Source organism: Notolabrus celidotus, chromosome 13 (assembly GCF_009762535.1).
Source record: "Notolabrus celidotus isolate fNotCel1 chromosome 13, fNotCel1.pri, whole genome shotgun sequence".
Taxonomy (NCBI): domain Eukaryota; kingdom Metazoa; phylum Chordata; class Actinopteri; order Labriformes; family Labridae; genus Notolabrus; species Notolabrus celidotus.
In genome coordinates this window covers 19,088,179-19,113,804 of record NC_048284.1, presented here as the reverse complement: position 1 = coordinate 19,113,804, position 25,626 = coordinate 19,088,179, and the positions used below count along the sequence as shown (strand labels likewise).

Sequence of the window (25,626 nt, the reverse complement as noted above, 5' to 3'; positions counted from 1 at the left end):
CATCCCCAGCTGAGCATCCAGGCGAGGTCGGAGGTGATAAAGCGAGCCACCAAAGCCCTGCGCCAGCTGGGCGAGAAGAGCAGGAAGAGAGGATGCGATGGCGGCGAGCAGGAAGGGTCCGACCCAGCAGGGATAACTTTTGATGAGGCTCTAGCACACCTGCAGCAATCACAGGCCCACCTGGACACCCTGAGCCATGACTTCATTCTGTCACTCAAAGACAGCCTGCAGGTAGACCACAGCTGCCACACACTTAAGCCATTTTTTTTTTCAGGGTGACAAATCCTTTTTCTGTTAAATGCATGGGAAAGGATCGCTTAGTAGAACACACACTAGAGATGTCCCCAATGCAAATGTCAAGGAGTGTGGACTCCCAGGTCATTTGCTGCTGTAAATAATAGTCGTGCTTTCGCATACATTTTGTAGAGGGAGAACTTCGAAGCTCACATGGTAGTTAATGTAAATTATAGACAGCTTAAATCTGGTAGTTTTGTGAGGAAAACTCGTAACAATGGACACGGCTGGATACATGCTCTCGCACTTTACATATTTTCAAAAATAGGCCTTCCTCAGCTATGTGTGCTTGTTTTCCAAAAGTTCTGTTTTTTTTGTTGCTTTTCAACCCATAGACTGTATAAAATATGGACGTAGGATCCGTGACGTCACCTATCTGTTTCTGAAGCGTTGTTTTGAGGCCAATCGTCGGTGGCAGCCATATTGCTGCTGTTGAGCGATTGTGATGTAAAAGAGGCGGAGTTTGAGCCTCCTAGACAAGTCAGCTGTGCCTCTCATTGGAAGACTGGTAATCTCAATATCTTCGAAATTGCCGCGTTAGAAAAAAAATTACCCGCCGTACAGTGTGTGCTGATTGAGAAATGAGCTATCCAGACTACACTCATCTTTTGTACCAGGCTGAAAACATGTTTATTTCTGCTGTAAAGATCAGCTTTTTTGAATTGGTGTGTATGTGGTTTCCGGTACTTTCGGAGCCAGCGTCAAGCAGATCCTCGATGAACTGCAGTTTTAAGCACTTCCGCGTTGGATTCATATTTTTAGACCGGAGGTTGCCGCTTGGTTCAACCATATTTTTTAAAACTACTTGCACCATATCTAAAATAATGATTACTCTTTAAAACCTTGATTAATTGCTGAATTTTGGTTGTTACTTGCGATAAATCACTTTAAAATTGCATGATTTGAATTCCATTATTATGCAATTTTAAGTTCATGTTTACAATGTAAAGCAATTATTTCAAGTGTCTTGTTTTGGGAACTAAATGATTGCAATGAAATGTACTGTAAGATCTTGACTTTTACAATTATCATTTGAATGAATGCTGCACTGCTACACCATTGTGGTCTGAAATCCATGACTTAGAGGCAGGAGACAGTTTTGAGTGCTTATTCTGTGTGCTCATTTTTATTTATTAAAGGACACATTAAGAAATATGCGAGAGTGCAGGTAAGAAATGTGCAGCACATTTCAGTATAACACATAACAAACAAGAACACGCCATAACCCCGTCGAAACAAGCCAAAAAAGAGAAGAGAATAAAATTAAATTAAAAACCCTCACCTGAAATAACAGACATGAACCAAGATGTAACACTATTGGAAAATTTGCATTTGGCCTTACAAACACAGGATTTTTTGTAAGATTTTCTACTTTCTAATGAAAAATGTAAACTTAATACTATTCTTCTGTACCACAAAGGGGTACAAACAGTCTTTTGAATTGCACTGTTTTTGCATGTGTAGCTACATATGTGAATGCGAGAGTTGCCAAGCTTTGTCAGGTCCCTGCAGTGGACAGTCCTCTGTGCAGACGCTGGGCTCCACAGAAGTGTCAGCTGCTGCGTCCACCTCATCTTCTGAGTCTGATGTGATCAGCAGGAGGTCCATCTTATTCTTCAGTGGTTCTGGCTCTCTCATTTTGTTGCTTAGTCTATTCTTTTATCAACCTCCAGACATCCTCCCTTTTTCAGACCAGAGTATGCATTCCAGATCCTTGAGTCTGCTTTCTTTCTGCTTTGAAAGGTCAACTCTGAAAGCCTCTTGAAGCCATCACACGAAGCCTGGTTCATTGTCAGACACCTCCATCACCCGGGACAGATGGCATAGTGCAGACACAACCGCTGAGCAGGATATGTACTTTTCTCCACCAAGGAGTTCAGTCACATATTTTCCATACAGATTAAAGTGCAATTAACTGACAGTTATAAAAGAGATACTAGTTCAACAACAGTGATTTACTACAGAAAACTATTTATGGTCTTTATTTGTCAGGGCGTTCTGAACAGAGATTTTTTATAATTTGGATGTCAATATGTCCACCAATTATGTTGTCGTCTCAATTTAGTCATGGAAAAGCACATCAGTAAATACTGAAGATGCATTTACAACACAGCCAAAACCACTTTAAAGATTAACCTCCTGGGCCCGTATGCACGTCCAGCCATTAGCGATAAAAACAGGCTGTTTGTACTAATGGTGAAAAAAAAATCGAAAATCGGTATGCATGAGCCAGGTTAACGCCCCAACAAAGCATTACATTTAATGGCGGTAGACCCCACCATTACAGGTGCTAACGCAGGATTACTGCACCTGTTAGGCTGTTTAAAGGATGGCGGACATTGTGCTTATGCGTTACTGTTTAAGACGAAATATGCGAAGACAACGGATATTTAGGAATCGAACAAATCCTTTGGAAAAATATATGACTAATATGATACAGCAAATTTAGATTTAGGAGATGCGACATAATTCATAGGTAACCTACCAGCAACACGTGAAGTGATTCCTTCCCAAACAACTCTGTTAACAAATCCACATCCTTCAATGGGGGGACAGGTGGTCCTCCACCAGGACCACGTTGGTGGCAGTGCTTGTTGCGCAAAGATTTTGCCTATTATATTTTGTAGGTCTTCTACTGTGTGCTCAGAAACACCACACGCATTAACCCGGTTCAAGATCTGAAGCCAAACTTTCCCTTCTCCTTGTTTGTTATCTTTGACGATTGACTTATGATAACAGCTGTTTGTTCATTCTATATCCCTGTAATAAAATGTCCATTTCTTCTTCAGCTGAAACTTAGTTTTTTCTTGATCTTCTCTCAGTCACACCTGTACCGCTCGCCATGTTTATTGTTGTTTATGCGTAGTAGGCATGCACAATTCCAATTTGTTGGATAGGTGTTTTCCAGGAGGTTCCCTGGACATATGACATTTTGCACCATTCTCGCTTTCATGCCGCAATTAGTTAATTGGCCAGTTATTTGCAGTTGTGCATGCGACTAATGCTACGTCCAAATGGAACGTTCCATAACGATGCGTTAAGACTAATGGTCACGTTTGTGTAATGGCTGGACATGCATACGGGCCCTGGTTGTTGCATCAGATTCAAAAGATGATGTAAAAGTGATTTCTTCTTAAGTATCTTACCTGAAGGGCTCCAGGAGCACTCAGAGCTTCTTAATTTTGTGGAGTTCTGTATCACTCAGTGAAGCCAGAGTACTTCTTTGCTAGTGGAGATCAAGTGTAGCTCTGAGTGCATCTTTATTTCTTTGCAGCCTGTTGATCTTCTTCAGATTGGAGCTCCATCTGTTGTAAAGTCTTGAATTAGAAGCTGGGAGAGCTTGTTTTTGTTGCAGTTCTACTGCGTTTGCTGGACCGTGCTTGAAGTGTCCAACCAGTTTGCAACATTTTGTCAACACATTCTTGAAACCACTGTCACAGACTGACGTAGGGTTAGACCTCTGTAAACTGTGCGCAGTGCATGCCTTGTGTTTGTATTACAGGAGTTTTGCAGCTGCTGTCATGTCCCACATACTGTAGCTGAGCCAGTTGTTGTGACTTTTATTGCAATATCCCATTGCTGTGCAACTTTGGAGAAGTGCTGAGTACATGTTTCTACATAATATCGATTCTTCTGTATGTCAACCTGTAAAGCACAGGAGTGCAATATCCAATCAGTGTCATTATGTTTCTGTTTCAGGCTGATCTTCAGAGTCAGTACTAATGACAGTTACTTTGTGCAGATTATATAAGCAGAACTGTGTAATTAACATAAAGTGAGTGGGTGCTTATGCAAATTAGAATCCCTTGAAGGTGGACCAGACGCCTCTACTTTACATCAAAGTCTTGCTCACCCTGTCAGAACTTTAACTTGCATAACCACCTGCTCACTATACATAATCCCTTATTTACAATGCTGTGGTTGACCAATCTGAATCTAGTGTTCAGCACAGCTGTGTAATAATTATTATAATGCATCATTACGCAGTGTAAAGCTCATCTACAAGAGATGTGTGTTTCTTGTTGATGATAAATATACACTTACTGTATGTACACACTTGTTCTCTTACATCCCATTCCCCTGCCTGCTCATGGGGTCACCTTTAGTTAGACCTACAGAATGAGTATGTACCTGCTCTTTCTGGGACTGTGTACCAGTTTGTTTGTGTGTGTGTGTGTGTGTGTGTGTGTGTGTGTGTGTGTGTGTGTGTGTGTGTGTGTGTGTGTGTGTGTGTGTGTGTGTGTGTGTGTTTGTGTTTTGCTTAACTAAGCTCTTCCCAGCCTCACAGGGACCGTTCGGGGGTTGCATTAATGTAAATGTAATGGCTCCTGTTTGAAATGAGCCCTGCCATGTGGCTGAATAAGACAGTTTGTGCACCATGCTGTATCTCATTAACCAATGTCACATTGACTTACCCTACTGTCACCTCCCTGCGACTGTGCATGCATGTGTATGTGTATCCACAAAATATATGCAGGGCTAGAGAGATGGGGTGTTTGGTGAGCTGGGTGTTGTACAAGACAACCATAGAAAAGAACCCATTGTGTTTAGAAGTATTTTCTATAATAGGTAAGAAAATAGCATTACATGGAAGAGCTATGAATGCTAAAGTCACAGGTGCAAACACACTCACACACACAAGAACCGTTCAACCTCTGCATTAAAATTTCCCTTCTACTGATGCAGGAGGTGATTGTATCCTTGGAGATAGATAAAAAGGATATAAGAACCAGCAAAGGGCAGATAGGTAGAAAAAGATAGATAGGAGCAGCCCTGTAGGCTCTGTTTGGCCATACTGTGGTCATTTATCAACAGTCCATGACCAGCTGCTGGGAATTATAGCAGATCGTAGAGGAATCCACCACAGGCGCCTCGACCTGCCGTGAGGACACCAAATTACACACTGCGGATATTGTGCGTCAGTATCCAGCGACTGAAACGTGACAGCTTGTTTTTTTTCCAAAGGGAGATCTACTTTGTAAGTTAGTACAGTTGTGAATTAAAACCACTCCATCTACGTTTGATTTAATGAGGGAATTAATTAAGGTCTGTAGAGAATACAAATCAAGCTGTAATGCTGCAGCGAGCAAAAGTGAATCAATTGTTTATCACATTTTGGGCTCTTCTGGGCCATTTTTGTTTTCATCCAATAGTGAGGGATTGCAAGGGAGATGGAAGATTTGATTTCATTGTTTTATGACACCTGAATTATCTGAATTTTCCAAGCATCCAACCTTGAATTTAATGATTACTGAAAACTTTTATATGCCAACATTTTTTGGGGGGTACTACAAAAGCACACAGAGCGGCCAACGTGTCATTGCTTTCCCCAAACTGCCTCCACTTTAAGTCCTGGGTCTGCCCCTGAGTTTCCTCCCAGCATTAAATGCCAGTAACACCTACAATAAGAAGTAGGTTTGATTCCAGCTGGAGTTGTTGCAAGTCACTTCCCCTAATAAATGTCAACCCAAAAAAACAGCCAAGGGGCATCCCTATTAAATGCCCAAACCACCTCATTAAGCCACTCTCAGTGAACACAGACGACCTGTAGAAAAGCCTCATTTCTGCCACTTGTATCCTTAATCTCCCCTGGAGAGTATCTTGAACTTATGATCATTAGTAAGGATTGGGAAGGAGTATTGAGAGCTTGGTATTATATCTCAAGTGCCTAATTGGCACAAAAACTCTCAGTCACTTAGAAATAACAGCCAGGGATAGCTACCTTCTTATACAGTGTTATGTACGTCCCTAACACTCATCCTGAAAGACCTACATTATTTTAATAGTCGACTATAGTCTCAAACCTGACCTCCAAACAGTATTCCCCTCAGGCGGAGACATCAGTGAACATTATGGATGAAAAGCAGGGATGCCACCCAAATGTCAGCTGACCGGATACTCTTCTGTCTTGACCTAGGCCTTGATACTCTGCCACTGAATGATTCATGACTATCATGTATATTGAATTTCAGGCATACATGTATTATATGAATTTCCAGCTGATAAATATTTCAAAAAGGAGAGTTGACCCTTATCTGACTCCAACACTAATGATTGACTGATTGTGCTTCAATGGAAAGAAAGTTAATTCCTTGCTAAGCGTACACAGAATGCCAGTAACCATTGTTTTCACTGGGAGGAACTTGTAAAGATCATATAAGGATCAGTTTAATATTTTTCCCTAAAAGATACCCGAGAAACCAAAATGACACACGACATCTGTACTGGTGTCTTGTCTGTCTGTCCCACTTTCTCAATCCATTCAGTCATGGCTGACTAGTTCACCAACAAGTCTAGTTCTGCTGAAGGTTCTAACTGTTTAAAGAGAGCTTTTCATTGCCACTGCTGACTAGTGCTTGTTCATAGTGGATATGGTTTCTCTTAATAATAGCCGGGTCTTCTGGATAAATGATACTTGTCATCCTCTTATTCTGAAAACCTCTTTTATTGTCCTTTTAATGCTTTAATTTACTTTAATCCATTTTAATTATTTATTTATCCTTGAAAAACCTCTCAACAATGATTTACTGGTCTATTGTCCCACCACTTCATTCTTTTTATTTAACTTGTATTCCTTTTAACCTCTTGCGTTGCATTTTGTTTTGCATTATTAAAGTTCCTCCTCCTTGCCGTTCAAGATGTTTTTCTATGTTATTTGAAAAATGATTTTTTGTCAAAGCACTTTGTAAACATTTGTTTTTAATGGTGCTATATAAATACAGTCATTATTGTTAGTTATTATTGTCTACCTTTGGATGCTTTTCGATTTACGGTTTAGTTGTCTCAATCCACCAGACTAGAAAGTCCTCTACCGTATGCTCTTGTGAGATAGATAGTATCAATGTGTGTGCTCTTGTGTTGCAGCAATCTTGACAACGTATCACTTATCTGATGATAATAAATCTTCTGAGCTACAGTCAAGTTTTTGATTCCTCCTTGGTAGCCAGCGATTCATCAGTAAGGACTTGAGGCCATGACTTTATGTTCGATGCATTGCCACTGCTTATTATGTGACTATCAAAGTGAGCAGCAATAATTAAGTAGGTGTTGGGGAAAAATGTCCAAGAGTTAATTGTCAGCTGCACTTACATTTGTCAACAACTCAATTTTTCATGACGAAAATGAAATGATGACGAGCTAAAGTGCATCACTGATAATAAAAACTCTGACGGACATATGTTTTGATTTCGTTGACAATGACGAGACAAAAACTTTAGGGGCGTATCGTCTGACATTAAGAATCCATGTTTCCCTGCTGTGCATCTAGTCTTTAAAGATAAAAGTGATTCATTCCCGTGACAGGCTGAGTTATTATCTGAGGGGCTCGGTGTTAGCTTGGTCTCTACCTGCAGCAGGCGTGCTTTATGAACCAGCTCTCCCCGCCTCCATGCATCTGTCTCATCTTCATCGAGGATTTTTACCCCCGGTGTACGTTAGTGTTGCCGCCATTACCGTAAAAAAAACCTGTCTACAGCTTGATTTAATCCAGTTTGGTGATACATCAGACACATTTAGTGAGTTTTGATCAACTCCTTGTCATTTAAGATGCAGATGCATTTCAGAGTTCCATGAACTGACTGTCTGTCCAGTGCGCCTGTCACTGCAGATACATTCAAGGACCGTCGTAAAAGCGCAATACAGTCCTTTCATGGCATTTTTCTGTGAATCAAGAGAATCAAAATACAGTCACAGTGGTCACATCAAAAATGTTTTCTTTAGACTTTTTAGCAGGGACAGGCTGAATTATTTAACTTAAGATATTACACAAGCATAAGTGTTAAAGGACTGAAATGTTGACGATTTTAACACTTGGTATAAACCTGATACCAATATCTGATTGACTACATGAATTATTTAAAGAGTGAAGATGTTTTGGCAAAAATCAAAGACTAAGATGTTTTGAGTTTCCGCCGACTAAAACTAGACTAAAACCATAAAGGGCTGAAAAGACTAAAATGTGACTAAAACTAACAGGCATTTCCATCTTAAGGCTAAGACTAAATCTAAATTAGCCGCCAAAATTAACACTGCTTACATGCAGATATCTGTTCAAAGACATAACTTAAAGCTAAGTTATAGCTAATCGGTAGAGTTGGTTGTCTCTTGATTGGAAGGTTGTTGGTTCAATCCCAGTTGCAGCAGTCCACATGCCAAAGTGTCCTTGGGTGAGATGCTGAGGCCTAAATTGCTCCCAATGTTGTGTGATTGGGATTAATTAAAACTGACTGTGTTATAAATGTATAAATGTGGTATGAATGGGTGGATGTGACATGCTGTGTTGGAGCACTTCAAGTGGTCAGAAGACTGGATGAAAGGCTATGTAAGTGCAGTCTATTTACCATTTCACCATTCAGCATGACAGCCAAACATTGGTTCAGAGATTGCATTTCAGTGGATTTTGGTCTTCCTTTTCAGCTCTCTACAAGGACTCTTTTCCTGTGTACAGCCAAAGCCTGATACAACACAAGTGAACAATACTACTCAGACTACAAACAGAAACTAGAACACTTCAAATACCAAACTTTGGTACTGAACCAACAGATTCTGCATTTTCATGGGGAGTCAGTTAATAGAGAAAAGTCTTGCTGCGCTGACATGCCAGCCTTTGGGCTACAGCTCTTTGCAGCTGTTTTTCAGATGGATTGTCTGAAAAGCATCTGAAGGTCTTTCCAGTGAAACAGAGAAATACAAGTAGAAGGAAGCATGATAGTAGAGGGCATGGCCTGGTCAGGCCAGGGCTTCCCTCTGGGTTAATACCTAGGGAGAACAAAGCACTGACCAACAAACATCCCTGACCCAACTTAGTACTCCTTACACCATGCCTCGCTGTTTTCTCTCTGCTTTTTCTTTCTGCTTCCTGTTCCAGTGCAAGTATTTTGTCTTTGACTGCAGTTTTTGTTTTTCTGTTTTTCTGTTTTTCAGGGTTACAGTCAACTTTATGATTTATCCCGATCTGAGAAGTCAAAGGTACACGAGCTAGCAGTCACCATGGCAACAGATGGGCAGCCTCTGGACCGCATTGGAGAGCTTCTTCAAGTGGCTGTTGGGCCTCTAGACTTGTCCGTCAAAACTGTGCTTCAAGTTGCAGTCGAGAGGGTGGTTGCAGCACTCAGGTATTATTTTTTTGACTTTTTTTTTGGTGGCTCTCTTTCTGTTCAACTTAAAGCTGGGGTTGGTAATCAGATTTAGATACACTTTTTGTTATACTGGTTAAAATGATCTTTATGTCCTGATGGCAATCAATACATAATGTGTTCCTAAAAAAGAGCGAAGAAAAGCTGCTATCTACAGCCAGAGTAAACCTGGGAAAACACCAACCAATCACTGTTTTTTGGGTGCCAAAATTTTAAACCATTCAAATCCCGTCCTGCTGTTCTGCCCGCCTCCTGCGCGTACATTTCCCCAGCTTGCACTCCGAGTCCCTGTCTCCTGCCGCTGCTTCCCCTGACTCTACTCACTGCCCCTCTCGCTCGACCTCAGGCCTGTCCCCTCTGACCCGATTAGGTGCTTTGCTCAGGACTGTAGTCCAGATCAGAGTCTAAAAAGCTAAAGACGATTAGTTTAGCATTAAGAGTAAAAATAGGGCAAATGCTAACCCTAGAGAATCAGTAAAAGACTACTAGTGCCTCTGACACTCAACAGATAACTCAAATCATCTTTATTTATGTAGCACCTTTCATGCATTCAAGTGCTTCACAAAAGAACAGAGAGACAGAAAATAGCAGCAATGGGCAAATAATACAATACTGAAACAAGATAGAGGACAGTGATATAAAATACTCAAAAATAAAATTAAATAATTGCAATAAATCAATAAGTGTTACTTATTTCCAGTCCTTTTCGGACATGTTAAGAATTCATACTAGTAATGAAACCGCTTTTTTTCTTCCTTTTTTTTGCATTGTATGTAACATTTGCTTTTTAGGGGGGGGGGGGGGCGTATGTCTTTTTGTTTATTTGTATTTCTTTTTTTACATGTTCGAAATAAACACTTTCAAATACAGTTAAATAGCAGAAAAGTAAAATAAAACAAAATGAAAAACATAAAGCGCAAGATAGAATACAATGAAAAATAAAATGATGCTAAAAACAATAGTTATAACAGTGATAAGGGTAATATTGCAGTCCAGGCTTAAAAATAAATTACTCCAAGTTAAAAGCCAGATTAAAAAGTGCAGTCTTAGTTGACTTTTAAAAACAACAAAACTGATGTCCAGAGGCAGAGAGTTCCACAGTTTTGGTGCATAAAAACAGAAAGCTCTCTGGCCGGCACTTGTGAGGGACACATGAGGAACATTTAAAAGGGAAGCATCATAACATGATGTTTAAACAAAATAATCCACACGCGAAACCTGAATGTCAAAAGAAAAAAAGAGGGGTTACACAGCTGTGTTCAGAGACCTCATCATGACAAGAAGACTCTCTTTCATTTCACACACTTACTTCTTTAAACAAGGTGAGACCTTTCAATTTTAAGCATAACCAATTTTAAAAGACGCTTATTAAAACCCTCTGTAAGCCTTAGCCCATTTTTGGTCATTCGCAAAATTCGCCTGTTGTGTTTTGGTGTTTTTTTCTAAGCTTGGGGCATGATATTAAAGACAGTGGAGTTATTTGGGTCAATTTACAAAATTTTTACATATATGATTTGGTAAGTGTAATGTCCTCCAGTGTACTCATTTTACCAACGTTCGTGCTCTTAAGCCAAAAATGGCAGCCATTGAAACCCATTCAAACCACGTTTTTTGATCCTGGAATTACTACATCAGAAAAAAAGGTTCTGAGTTACTCATTGTTGTGAACCAAACCACAGGGACCTAAAATTTTGATTTTTACCATAGAACACCAGATTGCGCCATTTTCTTAGTTTTCATCCCTTTGCCAAATTCATGCTACTCTCCCTTTGTCCACTAGGGGCACAAATCCTGCTCTAGAGTACCAAAGGGCAAATGGGTTCAGACTTTTTTGAGTTCACTGCATACCTTGAGATGTCTGGAAGTGGTGTATGTGTGTGTTTAGTGAAATTATTTTGTGTGTGTGGGAATATCTGTAGCCAAAATTGGAGTAATGAATTCCTTATGGGAAAAATGCCCTGATTAAATCCCCACCTAAAAGCATAAAACACTCAAAGTTTGAATGCCATTATTCTGCAGGAAAAAATCATATTTTTTTTCAAAACAGCTTTGACATTGTAGGTTTGCCTTCAAAATCTATGATGTTCAGGGTTTTCAGCTGAATGAACCACTTTTCATGTTTCCACTGTGGGCCAAACTTCATGTAGGTTTTGATTATCATTTTTTTGGCTCTTTTTGGGAATTTTTGCTATAGTTTTACATTTTGGAGCCTTCCATGCAATTTTGAAATTAGATTCAACCAAGGAAGGTCTCTGTGTGTTGATATTGATCCTCAAGATTGATGTATGTATATGTGCATGGTGACAGTAATGTGTGTGTGTGTGTAGGGGGGATCAAATTATAGCCAAAAACCTATAGAAAAAGCTCATTTGCTTTTCATGGGTTTTTTCATAACAAAGGATCAGTCACAGACTGGCATATGAAGGGTTAAACTTTTGAAAATAAAATTTGTTTCAATTGATAGTGATGAATGACTTCCATTGAAAGATTTTTTTTCAAAATTTGAAAAAATATATTATTGTATGGCATATTTATAACAGTTTAGACTGCCCACTTTTGGTCAATTTGAGGCCAAAATTGTGACTTTTTGATAAAAAACATGACTTTGCAAAAAAAATAATGCAGTCATTTAATTAGTGTTGTTGTGAGTCATCAACATATGTTAAAATGTGTTGACCCCAAATTTTTTTTTCCAGTTTTCATTGTATTATACAGGAGATAATAATTTAGTGTTTTTTCATCCCCTAAATTCCCCTCTCTGGCACTGTAACACGTGGTAACTAAAGGGTTAATTATAATATTAGTGAATGTTTAGTATGTATCATTAACACTGAAGTTAATTTAAAGATTAAAAAAAAAATTGGAACGATCCATCAATATATGACATATTTATATCAGTTTAAAGCAATGCCCATTTTTGATCGCCTTAAGACCTTCAACGTAACTTTTTTAAACATAGGACATTACATGAAAAATAATGCAGTGATAAAAAAAGTGTTGTTGTAAGTCATCAACATATGTCAAAATGTGTTGACTCAAAAAAAGAATTCCAGTTTTCATTATATTATGCAGGAGCTGATCCATTTTTGGTGTTTTTTTCTTCCCCTAAATTCCTCTCTCTGGCTCTTAAACACGTCGTAACTAAAGGGTTAATTATAATATTAGTGAACATTCAGTATGTCACATTAATACTGAAGTTAATTAAAAGATTTATAAAAAAATTGGAATGATCCATCAATATATGACATATTTATATCAGTTTAAAGCAATGCTCATTTTTGATCGCCTTAAGACCTTCAACGTTACGTTTTCCTAGGGCTTACAGAGGGTTAAAAAGTGTTATGTAGTTGGACACAGACGCAGAACACTTAAAATTCTACACATGTATCTGCAGCTGGTGTTACATACAGGTTGGCCCCCTGTTAGCCCTGAGGCACATCCAGAGTGTGGTTAATAATGATAATATGATAGCATTGAGGGAAAAAACACACTGAGGTAGTTTTGTGCACTAAACATATAACTCTCTTTAGAAAACCAGATGAGGAAAATCAAGTTGTCAGTTGAGTACATTTATTTCTGTAGTTCCTCATTTTAATCTGCTTTACATTCACGCCTTGTCAAACAACATTATCATCCACACGCATATTTTTGAAGACAAGTCGGATCAGAAGCTCTATCTATATCCTTCTCTAAAGGGAGCTTTATGATGTTTGTTCTTTAATATTGAAGGCCACCCAAACAAACCTCCCACTCCCTGATCTTCGTTGGTTTGTTAACTGAAAACAAACCCTGCGTCGAAGTCCACTTTTGGGCTTAGCATGTTGCTGGGGAGCACACTGTCAAAACAAATGCCTGAAGTATAGAACTGAATCTACAGTAGCTGCCTGTGGGAGTTGGACTCACAGCTTTTTATTGGCGTCTTCTTGCAACTCTTGTTCAAGGAGGGGAGAGATGATTCACACTGACATGTCTGCAGAGCTGCTTCTTTTTAAGGGCCACGGAAAAAACATGGATGTTTCTACGATTTAAAACCCCGAAAATCTCACATTTTCATGCTTATGTTATAAAAAAACAGGAGATTAAATGCACGCAAGTAGAAGTTGAATTCCTCATGCTCATTCACAGGCTTTTCTATGTTTGTCCTTTACGCCCTGAGGACCTTGTGCACTAATTCTGACAAACTGAGGATCAAGGTTCCTCTGACACGGCCAGAGATCATCGGGGCCATCTGATTGGCTAGATAAATGAGTGCCAATCACCTTGATTATATCCCTGCCTCATTTCCTGCTTCTTTATGGCTGCTCAATGGCGCATGGTGCAGATAAATGGCACCCACATTTACGCACACGGTCACATACACACCAGGAAACACTCATGCGTGTGCGTAGACACTCTCCTAGTGTAGTAGGCACTACCCCTGTTCAACACACACACACTCATACACACAATTTCTTGCATGCACATGCTTTGATTCATTATCTTCTTATAATTAATGCAGCCTGATACAGCTGTTCCCCTGCAGATCTCACTCTGCCCTCCCCCTGATACACACACACACTTACTCTTGGTCCATGCAGATGTGTGTGTGTTTGGTTTAAGACTCACGCACAGCCTAATAAATTCACTGGGGGTGTTTTTTTTCCCTTTAAGGTGTCGCTCAGTGCTCTGCATGTGAACATCCCTTGATTCATTCATGTGTGACGGTGTGTCAGTGTACGTGTTTGTGTGTGTGTGTGTGTGTGTGTGTGTGTGTGTGTGTGTGTGTGTGTGTGTGTGTGTGTGTGTGTGTGTGTGTGTGTGTGTGTGTGTGTGTGTGTGTGTGTGGTTGCAGGGCTTTCTCAAAGCATTGCATCTGGCAGATATGAATGAGCCGCTCTGTTTTTTTGCCTCTCTGGAAGCCTTCAGTCTGGTGCAGCAGGCTTACCTGAGCCTCACACTAATGGCCATCTTTTGTATCTGTCATATGTGCTCTGTGTTTGTGCGTCTTTGAAGACAAAATGTACAAAGTAAAATGCAATAAAGAAAATGCTGCGTCGCCTTCCCACCCTTTTGCCAGATCATTTGTATGTCGATGTGTGTATATATGTATGCGTATTGTAAGTGTGGGTTTGTGTGTGTGTGTGTGTGTACATACTTGGACCCAGCAGCAGAGGGGAGTTGAGTCAGGGGAAATCACCCATTTTTTTTCCCACTGTCTGTCGTAGTGAAAAATGGCCCTACTCTTGCAACATACAGTACAAACACACACACACACACACAAACACACACATTCAGAGATGCACACTGCAGCAGAAGCCACAGCCACAACAGGAAATACTCTAACAATACTGCAGAAAATGTCGCATATCACCTGCTATTATGTGTCATTAAACCTATTTCCTTCACTCCCATGATAAACTGAAAAGAGAGGCTTTCTTTACACATGAACGTTATTCAATTTTTTATCCATTCTTGTCTGTTTCTTCTGTTAAGACGGGTTTAAATATTTTCTGATTTTTATATCCCCAGGATTTTCAATAATTTCATCATGCTGAATTTTTACAAAGCTTCAATCGTTTAATCTCTGCCGGACACATTTTTAACCAGCGCTGTCTTTGAGAAGAAAGCTTCTGGTTGAGTTTTTTGTGCTCTCTTTTGTCCTGCTGTATTGTGGTCATTTGAAAGTCCTATCTTTAATTAGGGTGTTATAAATATGGTGATGTGGCTTGTTTGTTTTTTTTACCGCAGTGGAGATCCAGAAGCTCTGAAAAATTACCCACAACCCCTCAGGGTCCTGGAGGCCATGGTGACAGCTGTGCACAACAACGTCCAGACTGGGTGAGTTATCATCAAATCTTCTCACACACCAATTAAAAAAAAACCACTTACTACTACATTGATGACATTCATGGCTGTCCTGAAAATGCCTCTTCTACATCTTCAACAATTATTCAATGTGGTCAACAAAAATCGTGTTGATTATTAGTCGGTACATCATGTGATCAGTTTTTCATGGTGTGAATGAAGCTGAGTTGATAAATGTGAGACATCTTGCACACGTACTATCTCTGCTGAGATACAGTGGTGGAAAACATTTTCGGACACCCTTAAAATTTTACACTGTCTGAAATATTGTCATGAAAATATTTGTGTAAAAATCTTTTTTTGTGTTTCGAGCATTAGACAGACACAAACAAATACAAATGATATTATTAAAACCAACAAAACTAAATTCTTGACAGTTTCAATATGTCAGTTCTCAACATTGTCGGTATCAAAGTCAACAAATAACAGAGAATGTGTTCAAAACTGAACAAAAAATTGATAAACCTGGCTGTAACTGTACTAAAGTAAATTACCCTTGAATGCCTAAGAGTGATTCTCAATGCAATATTTCACAAATGCATGGGCTGTCTGAAAACTTTTTTCCACCACTGTATGTACATGCAATGCAACAACCAAGAAGTGACAACAAATCACAATAGTGGCGACCGATACAACACCATCACACCCTTAAATGTCGAAAGCCAAGGAGCTCTAATGAAGAGGATTTGACCTGCAATACTTATAAAGCGAAGCATGCTTATGGTGAGAGCATTTTGGTAACACACAGGCAATTAAAAATAAGGTAAATTGAAGGTTCCTTCTTTGGTTTCCTTCATTCAGCTGAGCAGTCCATAATTAAATCCATGCTGTGTGATTTCTTTCTCATCTATATTTTCAGTCCCTCACCTTAAAACCTAGACCATCCTTCTCGTTCCTTCTCATCTCTTTTGTTACTGCAATAGCATCTTCTATGGCCTTCCTTCAAAACAACTCAACAAACTACAATATATGAAGAACTCTGCCGCCCGCCTGCTCACCCACACCTGCCCCCGTGACCACATCACCCCTGTCCTCCAAAACCTCCACTGGCTCCCTATCAAACAACGCATACATTTTAAAATCCTCCTTCACACCCACAAAGCCCCCCATAACCAGGCCCCCTCTTACCTCACCGACCTGCTCCACCACCACACCACCACACCCCCTCCCGTAACCTCCGATCCTCCAACACCCACCTCCTCTCCCTACCACCTGACACCAAGCACCGAACCTGGGGGGACAGGCCTTTCTCTGTCGCCGCCCCCACCCTCTGGAACGCCTTACCACTAAACATTAGAAACTGCCCCAACCTGTCCACCTTAAAAACACTCACCAAAACCCACCTATTTAGAACTGCCTGTAACGTATGATTGCTTTTAAATGTATTTTATTCATGTTTTTATTATTTTGCTCTTTTATATGATGTTTTATCCTTTGTGCAGCATCTTTCAGTTTTTAGAAAAGCACTTTAGACTAGTCAAAATAGTCGTTAGTTGTTGCCATTAGAAAAGCACTTTAGACTAGTCAAAATAGTCGTTAGTTGTTTCCATAAAACAGAGTGCATAGACATAACCCAACCTTTTCCTTATTATAATCAAGAAACCACACATCCTTTCTCCTCCTTTATCTATCTCTCTCTCAGCTCATCTCAAAACCTGAAATTAAGACCTGCTAAGTGTCAATTGACAGAGAAATGTCTGTTTCCTAGTTGAGCAACAAGAAGCACCTGCCGACCTGTCTGCTGGCTGTGCTGAGATGAAAATGTTTAGATAGCACATGATTTCCCTTGTCAGCTCTTTTTGCAAACCATCAGCTGAACAAATGAAGGAATAATACTGTGTCAGTGACAGAATGTCTTCTAATCTACCTGTTGGTGCGCTTGCTCACAAAGCAATAACAACAAAAGCTGCTTTTTCCCTCTGCTGTATTGATCAGCACTGCAGCTGACAATTATTCCCATCATGTGTCGATCTTCAGACTAGTTTTTGATTGATTGTGTGGTTTTAAAACGGTCTGGAAATGTGTCCTCAAGATCAGTGTTTGGTCAAATTAACAGCTTGAATTGACACAATAGTCAATTTGATAATTCAAGAGATCAAGAAGACCATCATAGTTCATGAAATCACTCGAATTTTGCCTTTTTTTTCCACTAAAAAGATTACCCAAGGAGTTAATGAAATAAGAGGCAGGTTAACCAACTGAATGTGTCAGCACTAGATGTTTCCTCCTGTTGGAAATGTGTGTGTGGGAATGAAATAATACAAATCTTTGTGAATTTGTAGTAAATTAGTCTGCACATAATGAAATCTTTTGAATTTTTGCCCAAAAACTTAATTCTTTACATCTACAAATGTCATTTTCTTTAGGATTGGGAGACATCTATTATTTATTTATATTTATTAACTTAAAGGGACAGTGCATATTAATGAAAATCTCTGCACAGCATCCATTCAGGGTTCCCACACGTCCTGGAAAACCTGGAAAACAGTTGACCAGTTTTCTAGAAAACACCTGGAAAATGGGAGAAAAAGTAAAATGTCCTGGAAAATTATTCCAGCATGACTGCATGCGACCTGACATGATTAAAAAAACACATCCTCATTCATTGAAAGCTGAGTGCATGCTGTGCTGGAAAAGACAGCGACACAGACCGGTCTGGCTTTTCTCCCTCAATTGGTCATAATCATGCATTCACAGAAAATGGGGCTATATTGTTTATGTTTTATGGTAAATTAACCTTGTGGAGTTCTCTTTTGATTCAAAGAGTCCTGTATTTAAATTAAAGGATGACCAGCGGGCAGAACTTTCTCTGCAGGCTGAGAGCTCTGTTACCGTATTGTAGCTAGTAGGGGTGCAAACTCCCGATAGTGAAAACAAATGGAACAAAAAGAGCTGCTCAGAAACTGCACGTTGTTGACATCGCCACACAGGAACACAGTTTAAACTTTATTAAATCTCTGAGAGATCTTCAAATACAGAGTGTGTCTTGTATACCGGTGCGTTTTTTCCGGAGTTTACGGTAACTCAAACAAACATTTTTATTTGAATGTGACATTTGCTTTTTTTTATAATGACCACTTTGAATATCCATGATAAAGCAGGTATATTTTGAGTTAGAGTTGAGAAACATTTGTGGCCATTTTTGTCATTCAGTTCTAATTAGGTCAATGTATGCACTGATCCTCTAATCATTATTATTATTTATTTATTTCAGTAAGGCAGCTTCCTGATTCCTTTGCAGGCTCTTTTGTTTTTTAAGTAGCTCATTTAATAATTTTTGAGAAAAGAGAAAGCTGAGATGAGAGTTGTCCATCATTTTTACTTGGTTGCATTAATATAGTGCTTTACATCTGTGGTTGCATTATTCTATTATCAATTTGCCATAATTTTTAAGTATGTAAGAGATGATTTCATTGATAGCCATAGACTGCATGTCTTTCAATGTAGACTTCCACTGAGAGGAACATATTAGACTATTTAGTGACTCAATTAGGAACTAAATCTAGACCGTCATTCCAGCTTTATCATCACTGAAAATGTCTTGGAAATGTCCTGGAAAATGATCTCTGGAAAAGAGTGGGAACCCTGATCCATGTAAATATGCCAGAGTTAACCACACATCTAATTTTCATCTGTAGTCCCTGGCAGGTGGCAAAACAACTGTGTCTGGATGAGCTTTTCCTTGCAAGTTCTTGCAATTTCCAAGCCTGTTTGAAAATGAGCAAACAAAAAAACTGAATCACACTTGACTTAGCTTTGATCACTTTCTCTTGAGAACCCTTACACACCACCTCTTCTTCCTTGTCTCTTTATCTTTACCTCACTTTGCCTGTCTGACCACTTTCCTTCTCACCCTCCACCCTCCAGCGACAGCTCCGTGACTTCAGACGACCTCCTGGCCTGGCTGCATCAATTCTGCGGCGACGCGTCACTGCCCGTGCGGCCTCGGATCGACGTGCTGCAGATTTTGGAGAGTAACTTCAGCCTCCACGACAGCGACGTTCGTCTCCTGCTGCTGTACAGAACTCAGGCCGTCCTCAAGGACAGAGAGGTAACACACACACACACACACAACCACACACACAAAGAAGCACTTGCACACGCACACAGAGAGGTGACTCATCAACCCTCCCTCATCACTTAAGAAACTTTAATCCCAAGAGGTCTAAAAACAGAACACTAATACTTGATGTGAAGTAGGTTACAGATTTTCTCTCCTCCTCTTTTCTCCAAGGTTATAACATTAAAGTCTGGGTCGTACATTTTTAAAGGTGCTGGAAATTGATGGGTGGAGAGAGGAGATAAGTGGAAGGAGAAAACAGACTAGAAATGGCGCCATGAAGACTCTAAGAGGTTGGATAAATGACCCACTTACCCCATCATGAAACATGGGAATGTTGACATATACATTCCCATTATCGAGCATTATGGGCTGTGAGCTTAGAAGAAGATGGTGCACCACTGAAGGGAAGAGTAAGGTGTAGTTATTGTGTGTTTATGGCTGCTGTTGGCAAAGCTGATGGTAACACTACATTCTGATGGAGCTCTGAACAAGCTTGCTTTGTGTTTGACCCATGAATCATCAGAGAGGTGTTTCACACTGGGAATGATGTCGCTTTCTATTTAAATCTTTATAAAAGACATGAAAATTAGTCTTCAGCGTGTGATTCATTCATATCTGTTTATGAATGCTCACAACAAACATTTGCAAATGTGTTCTATTGTCACAGCTGTTTGAAGATATGTATTTATTGAGGATGGGAAATAGGGATTTATTATGCTGATAATGATGATAACCTGCTCCTGTGGGTTGATATAGATAAGGTTACAGACTTTGTTTTTTTAGTTTTCTGTATTTTGGACTGTGAAGTGCTTCCTGAAGGTAAGAGGATAAGATTAGTGAGCTAAAATGCAAATATATATGCTGCTGGGTCATCAAACTAAGCATTCAGACTGGACTAACATCAGAAGTCTATATGTTGGTGGTAAAACACATCTACAGGAAGTTGTTTCTAGAGATCGCATTGATCACATCTTTCTTGACATGACATTTTTTCATATGATTTTAAAGATACGTTGTGTTAAAACATGAGGACTTTTCTCCTCCTCACATGTTACATGTATTCCAAATGCAATCATATTCTCTTCCTTTAAAACAATGGGAAATAGACACTTTCTTTTTCTTCTTTTCTGCGTGTAATGATGGATTGCAAACCAGCACCTGCTGTGTCAGGATATGAAGGCTTGTTAATACATGATTGAAAGCAACTTTTAACTGTTGTTTTTATTGGATGAAATTTGAATATTAGAATAACAAATTATTTTTAAAAAAATGCTCAAATTAAAGGTTAATTTGGGTGAGATGAATTTCTAATTTCGATGTATGAGTATTTAAGCCAACAAATTGGTGAATCAGCCTTGGAAATAGAACTTTAGTAACCTAAATTCATTACTTAAAAATATATTTTCAGAGACAAACTTCTGCGGCTTCAACTTCATTATTTCAGGAGGGGTTTTTTTTAAGTATTGGTAGCTTTAATGAGAATCTCCTGCTCTTTCAACACTTGAATTAGTTTGCCTTTAACAATGCACAATAAACATAAATCATCACAGAAACCCTTATTAGCACTCCTTAATCCTCTGTATGTTTGCTAAAGTCTTATATGCAGAGCATCTACAGTATATGAGTTCAAGCTTTCTGTTTTTTTTAACATGTTTATGTTTACACATTTGGCTCTTCCTGTGTCCTCCCTCCTCCTCGGTTCAGCCTACCACTGAGTGACTAATCACTGTGTTTTCCTGGCTGCCTGCAGCCTGTTGCACCAGCTCTGTATTTGTTGTGTCTTAAATTAGATGTGCAGTTCTCTCAAAACTATCTGTTCAAAAAAGCAAGTTTGAATCTTAAAGCTAGATTTAGTAGTCTAACCCTCCCCCTCTTCTCTGAGTTCCTAAAAAACGACGCCCCCGCTCACATGCTTGAGCGCCGCTGATCCGCGACCATATGATCGTGACTGATTAAAAACCGGTCCTCAGCACATCACAATTATGTTTTGCACTACGTCAACTCATGTCTCACTCAGCGGTAAGAAAACACCAAAACATTATCATAGTGAAAGTTAAAAACACAAACAGACATGAAATGTACGTGCAGGAGACGGGCAGAACGGCAGGACGAGATTTGATTGGTTTCATATTTTGGCTCCTGATGGCAGTGATTGGTTGGTGTTTTCCCAGGTTTACTCAGGCTGTAGATAGCAGCTTTTTTTCACTCTTTTTTAAGAACACATTATGTATTGATTGCCATCGGGACATAAAGATCATTTTAATCAGTATAACAAAAAGTGTATCTAAATCTGACTACCAACCCCAGCTTTAAGTTGTTTCATTGTTGGGTTGCATCACGCAGACATGAGGTTGGTCTAAACCAAGCAGGACTTAAAGTCCAAACTAACCCAAGCACAGAAGTGATGTTTTCTCTTCATTTGGCCAATCAGGGAAGAGATCTTTTCTGTTCATTTGAGTGCTGACTCTCATGCCTGATTGCCTCTGAACATGCTAACAGCTGAAATAATGTTTAACTCCTGCTACTTCACTAACAGTAACGTAAAGGTATGTAAAATATGACAAAGCGGTATGATAAGATAACTAATGTAATATGTAAAATAACAACAGTGTCATCACATTTTGTAATATCCTAAATACAACATACATTGTTTTAGTGCTGGTGTAGTAGAATTTAAATTCTGTCCATAATTAGAAATTACATCCAAACTGGGCTCCATTTAAACTTACACATAGCTGGTGCAACCCAGTGCAGAACTAGTTAATTAGTGTGTAAATGTATGCAAGCAGCCGTGGGCCTTTGTCAGCGCAGGTAGACAGGTGTGTGGGCCCGGACTCTTTGACTAATTGGGTGCACTTCTGACACATGGCAGGCTCTGACAAAACACACACATACACACTCGCATAGAGGCGGGCATACACGTGTGCTCTTAAGGGAGTGCACATCCAGGAGATCAGTTAATTAATCTTGTAAAAGATTAAGAGCGAGACGAATTTCAGATGAAGTGCCACTTTCTCTTGTCTCTCCTCAAGGCAACCAGAAGTCCTGTAAATGTGTGAGGAGTTTTCTGTTTTTGCCAAATGTCTCATTTAACTTTGATTGGTCTACGTTTTTCCCACATCCATACAGACACACAAACATAAAAGGCATGAAAAACATATTCAGGCACAGATGCTCTCACTCTTCAATTCATCACATTTTCTTCCTAATTGGAGCGACACTTTATTTCCTGCGCTGAAAGCAACGGCACAGAAATTATGTTGGCTCAGAATGTACCACCCTGTAAGCGGCGTTGGCACTCATGGCAGCATGATGGTGCCCCAAGGCCACGCCGGAGACGTGACAGTGCCCTAGTCTGACCTCATCACGCTGGCGAGGAACCAGAAACACTGAGGAAAGTAGAGAAAAGAGAGGAAGAAGTAGCGCACTCTTAGAAAATAGTCAGGCGCTGTGAGAGGCGACGGGGAGCGCGGCGAAGGAAGGAAAGGAGTCGGTATTGTTCCCCTTCTGTCCTCTCGGTCCCTTAGCTAATCAGCACAACTCCCTTCTAACCACGTCCCAGAAGCTACTGACACGCACACTCTGAAACACACACATAAACCACTGTATCCATCTTTCACTGCTTACTCAGCCCTACTTTTCAATACACACAAACTCATGCTCACAAACAAACACGAAAACAGCCCGCCTGCTGTGATTTCCATGACAACCATGCTTTCAAGCCCCGGTTTGTGAGTGAAACTGTTTCCAGTTGCATGTTAAAGTTTCTCTCATCTTTCTTTTTCACTGCTGTCTTTTTGCTGCTCTGACAAAGGCGCCTGATTAGCATTGTTGCCAACAATCAGAGGCAGCTGTGTGTCCTCACTCACAGACATAATAAACTCACAGCTGCACTCTGTGTGCATGTACAACAGATTTCATGTTACAGCATGGATGTAAATATTCAAATACTCATGCACAGACATATTCTGTATGAGGCTCATCAACACCTTTGTATCTGTATAGTTTGTCTTATAAGTGCATTACCATTGACGAGCCATTAAAAGCTGTTTCTTCTATAGTTTTATTTCATCAGAACAGTAAACTAAAATGAAAAAGTTTCTGGGAAAGCAACTCTAAGCGTGAAATGAAAACGAGTTCATTGATCAGGAGAGAGCAGACTAGACAGGATGAAACTACAGTTTTTCTTTTTTAAGTTTTTATTGATCATGTAATTATTCAGGATCAAGGTGGCTGTTATTCGTCCCTTTCAGGGGGGCTACAAATTGGCCTGGTTAATTGGCACTGATAAATTCCAGACATTAGGCCAGGCTTGCTGTGTATTCATCTTTTTTTTTTCTTGAAAACAGGCAGAAGATTGATGTGGTTATTACTTAAAAACACAACAAATGGGGCTAAAAAGCAAGTAATTAGATGCAGGCTCTGAAAATAGAGACTGTGAATAATAACCCTATTTTTTAAGGGGGTTCCGGGGCTGAAGTCAATGACACTGAGTCTTAGTCCTTGTGTTGTTCATCTAATATGTCCAATTATTCTGTATTTGAATTGATCTGACCTGCCAAAGTAGCCTTACCATGAACCCTGATCTTCTGGAAATGAGGAAAGTCAGAAAGAAAACTTCAGCATATTCTATTTTGATATATGATATAATTAGTTTGCTTGCCAGAAGATGGAACGACTTGCTATGGTTTCTGCTGATATGGATTTCATTATATCAGCTTTTTCAGAAAGACTTTAGTTTGAAGAACATAGTCATTTGGCAGCTTGACAGCCCATATTAACTTCACCAAAGAGAGTCAGCTAGCCATCAACCATTTAGCTTAGCTCCATACAAAGACTGGATACTGGGGATAACAGCTAGCTTGGCTTTGTTTGATAGTAACATGTTTGTGAAGGTTCTCAGTCATCCAGGTCATGCTAATTCAAAGCTTGATCCGTAAGGCAACTGGACTTGGTAGAAATGTTTGAAATCGTTGGACCCTTTGTGATACCTGAACACACCCACGACTGTTAGAGGCTTATATTTTCTAGCCTTTCCCCAGTCTGGTCAGAACTGAAGAGGAGAGGTGAAACATCTTCAAGAATTTCTACCAAGTCCAGTTGCCTTACAGATCAAGCTTTGAATTTGATAGTAACATTTAAAAAAATCCATGAATTCAACAAATACTCTCAGCTTGTGTACACATAGACGTTTTAGGATTAAACAAACAGCTGCTTACTGTGATTGTAAAACAAATCTACAGGTGCTTTCAGACACCAAAGTAAACTTAATTGTTGCAAAAAGGAAACCTTAAAAAGTTTCTCTGAAAGTGTAGGGTTATAATGATACTATCAAAAATATCCTTTTTGTTTTACAGAACATGAACACTAAGCTACCAATTGTTTCACATAGCAGGAAAAAGAACACTACACAAAAGGAACACAGCAATAAGGAATAAAACAAACAACATTAACTACAGATCAAATATGATCAAGACCTGTAAACAAAGTCAAACCTTAAACCAGATGAAATCAGGGAATGCAGTTACATAAAAGTTTGTCTCAAGTTTAGATATAAAAGAAGCCATTGATTCACTCTGCCGCATTTCCTCGGGCTGGAAGCCTCTGGGCTCTTCTTTCAAAAGCTCTGTCCCTCTTAGTCTTTAGCTGAGAGTCTGAAACAGATTAAAGGGCCCCTGCCTAATCATTCCAGTGTGAGCGGGGTCATACTGGGATAAAAGATCTAAGATTTACTGGGGATTCAGACCATTTAGTGCCTTCTTGGTGATTAAAAGAACCTTAAACTCAGTACTGAGATATATGGGAAGCTGGTGTAAAGAGCCTAAACTTGGGTGATGTGTTTTAGGGCAAACCTTTTTAATCTTGTTCAAAGTTAGGCAGCTGAGCTCTTTACTATGTCTACACTTTTTCGACTTCAGTATGGAGAATTGATGTCAACATGCTACAATAGTCAGTGTCTTATCAGCATAAAAAAAAGATAAGACTGACGAGTGTGATTCACTAAGAATGGATTGCAGACACTTCAAGCACCAAGTTTTCTTAACATCTACTTTGCCTTCATGTAAATACGTGAGCATTCTGGATAGCCATCTCAGAAAGGACATACTACATTGTATCATCAGCATAATAATGTCTGGAAACAATATCAGTGGAAAAACTGGGACCTAAAAGAAATGTTTTTTTTTTAAAAAAGGAAAGAGTGGTCTCAGAACTAACCCTTGAGGTACCCCAAACATAAAAGTATCAAATGTACATGGTTGTTAATGGACATTATGATTTTGCCTTAACCCT

General features: G+C 39.5%; 1 protein-coding gene across 1 annotated transcript in view; it reads left to right on the top strand.

The window, feature by feature from the left end:
• nbas (NBAS subunit of NRZ tethering complex) overlaps positions 1-25,626 on the top strand; it is a 253,161-nt gene that overhangs the window by 167,989 nt on the left and 59,546 nt on the right. The window contains 4 exon segments of the mRNA XM_034700252.1: positions 10-231; positions 9,217-9,407; positions 15,156-15,245; positions 19,140-19,323. Of these exon segments, the coding sequence (XP_034556143.1) occupies positions 10-231; positions 9,217-9,407; positions 15,156-15,245; positions 19,140-19,323 (687 nt within the window).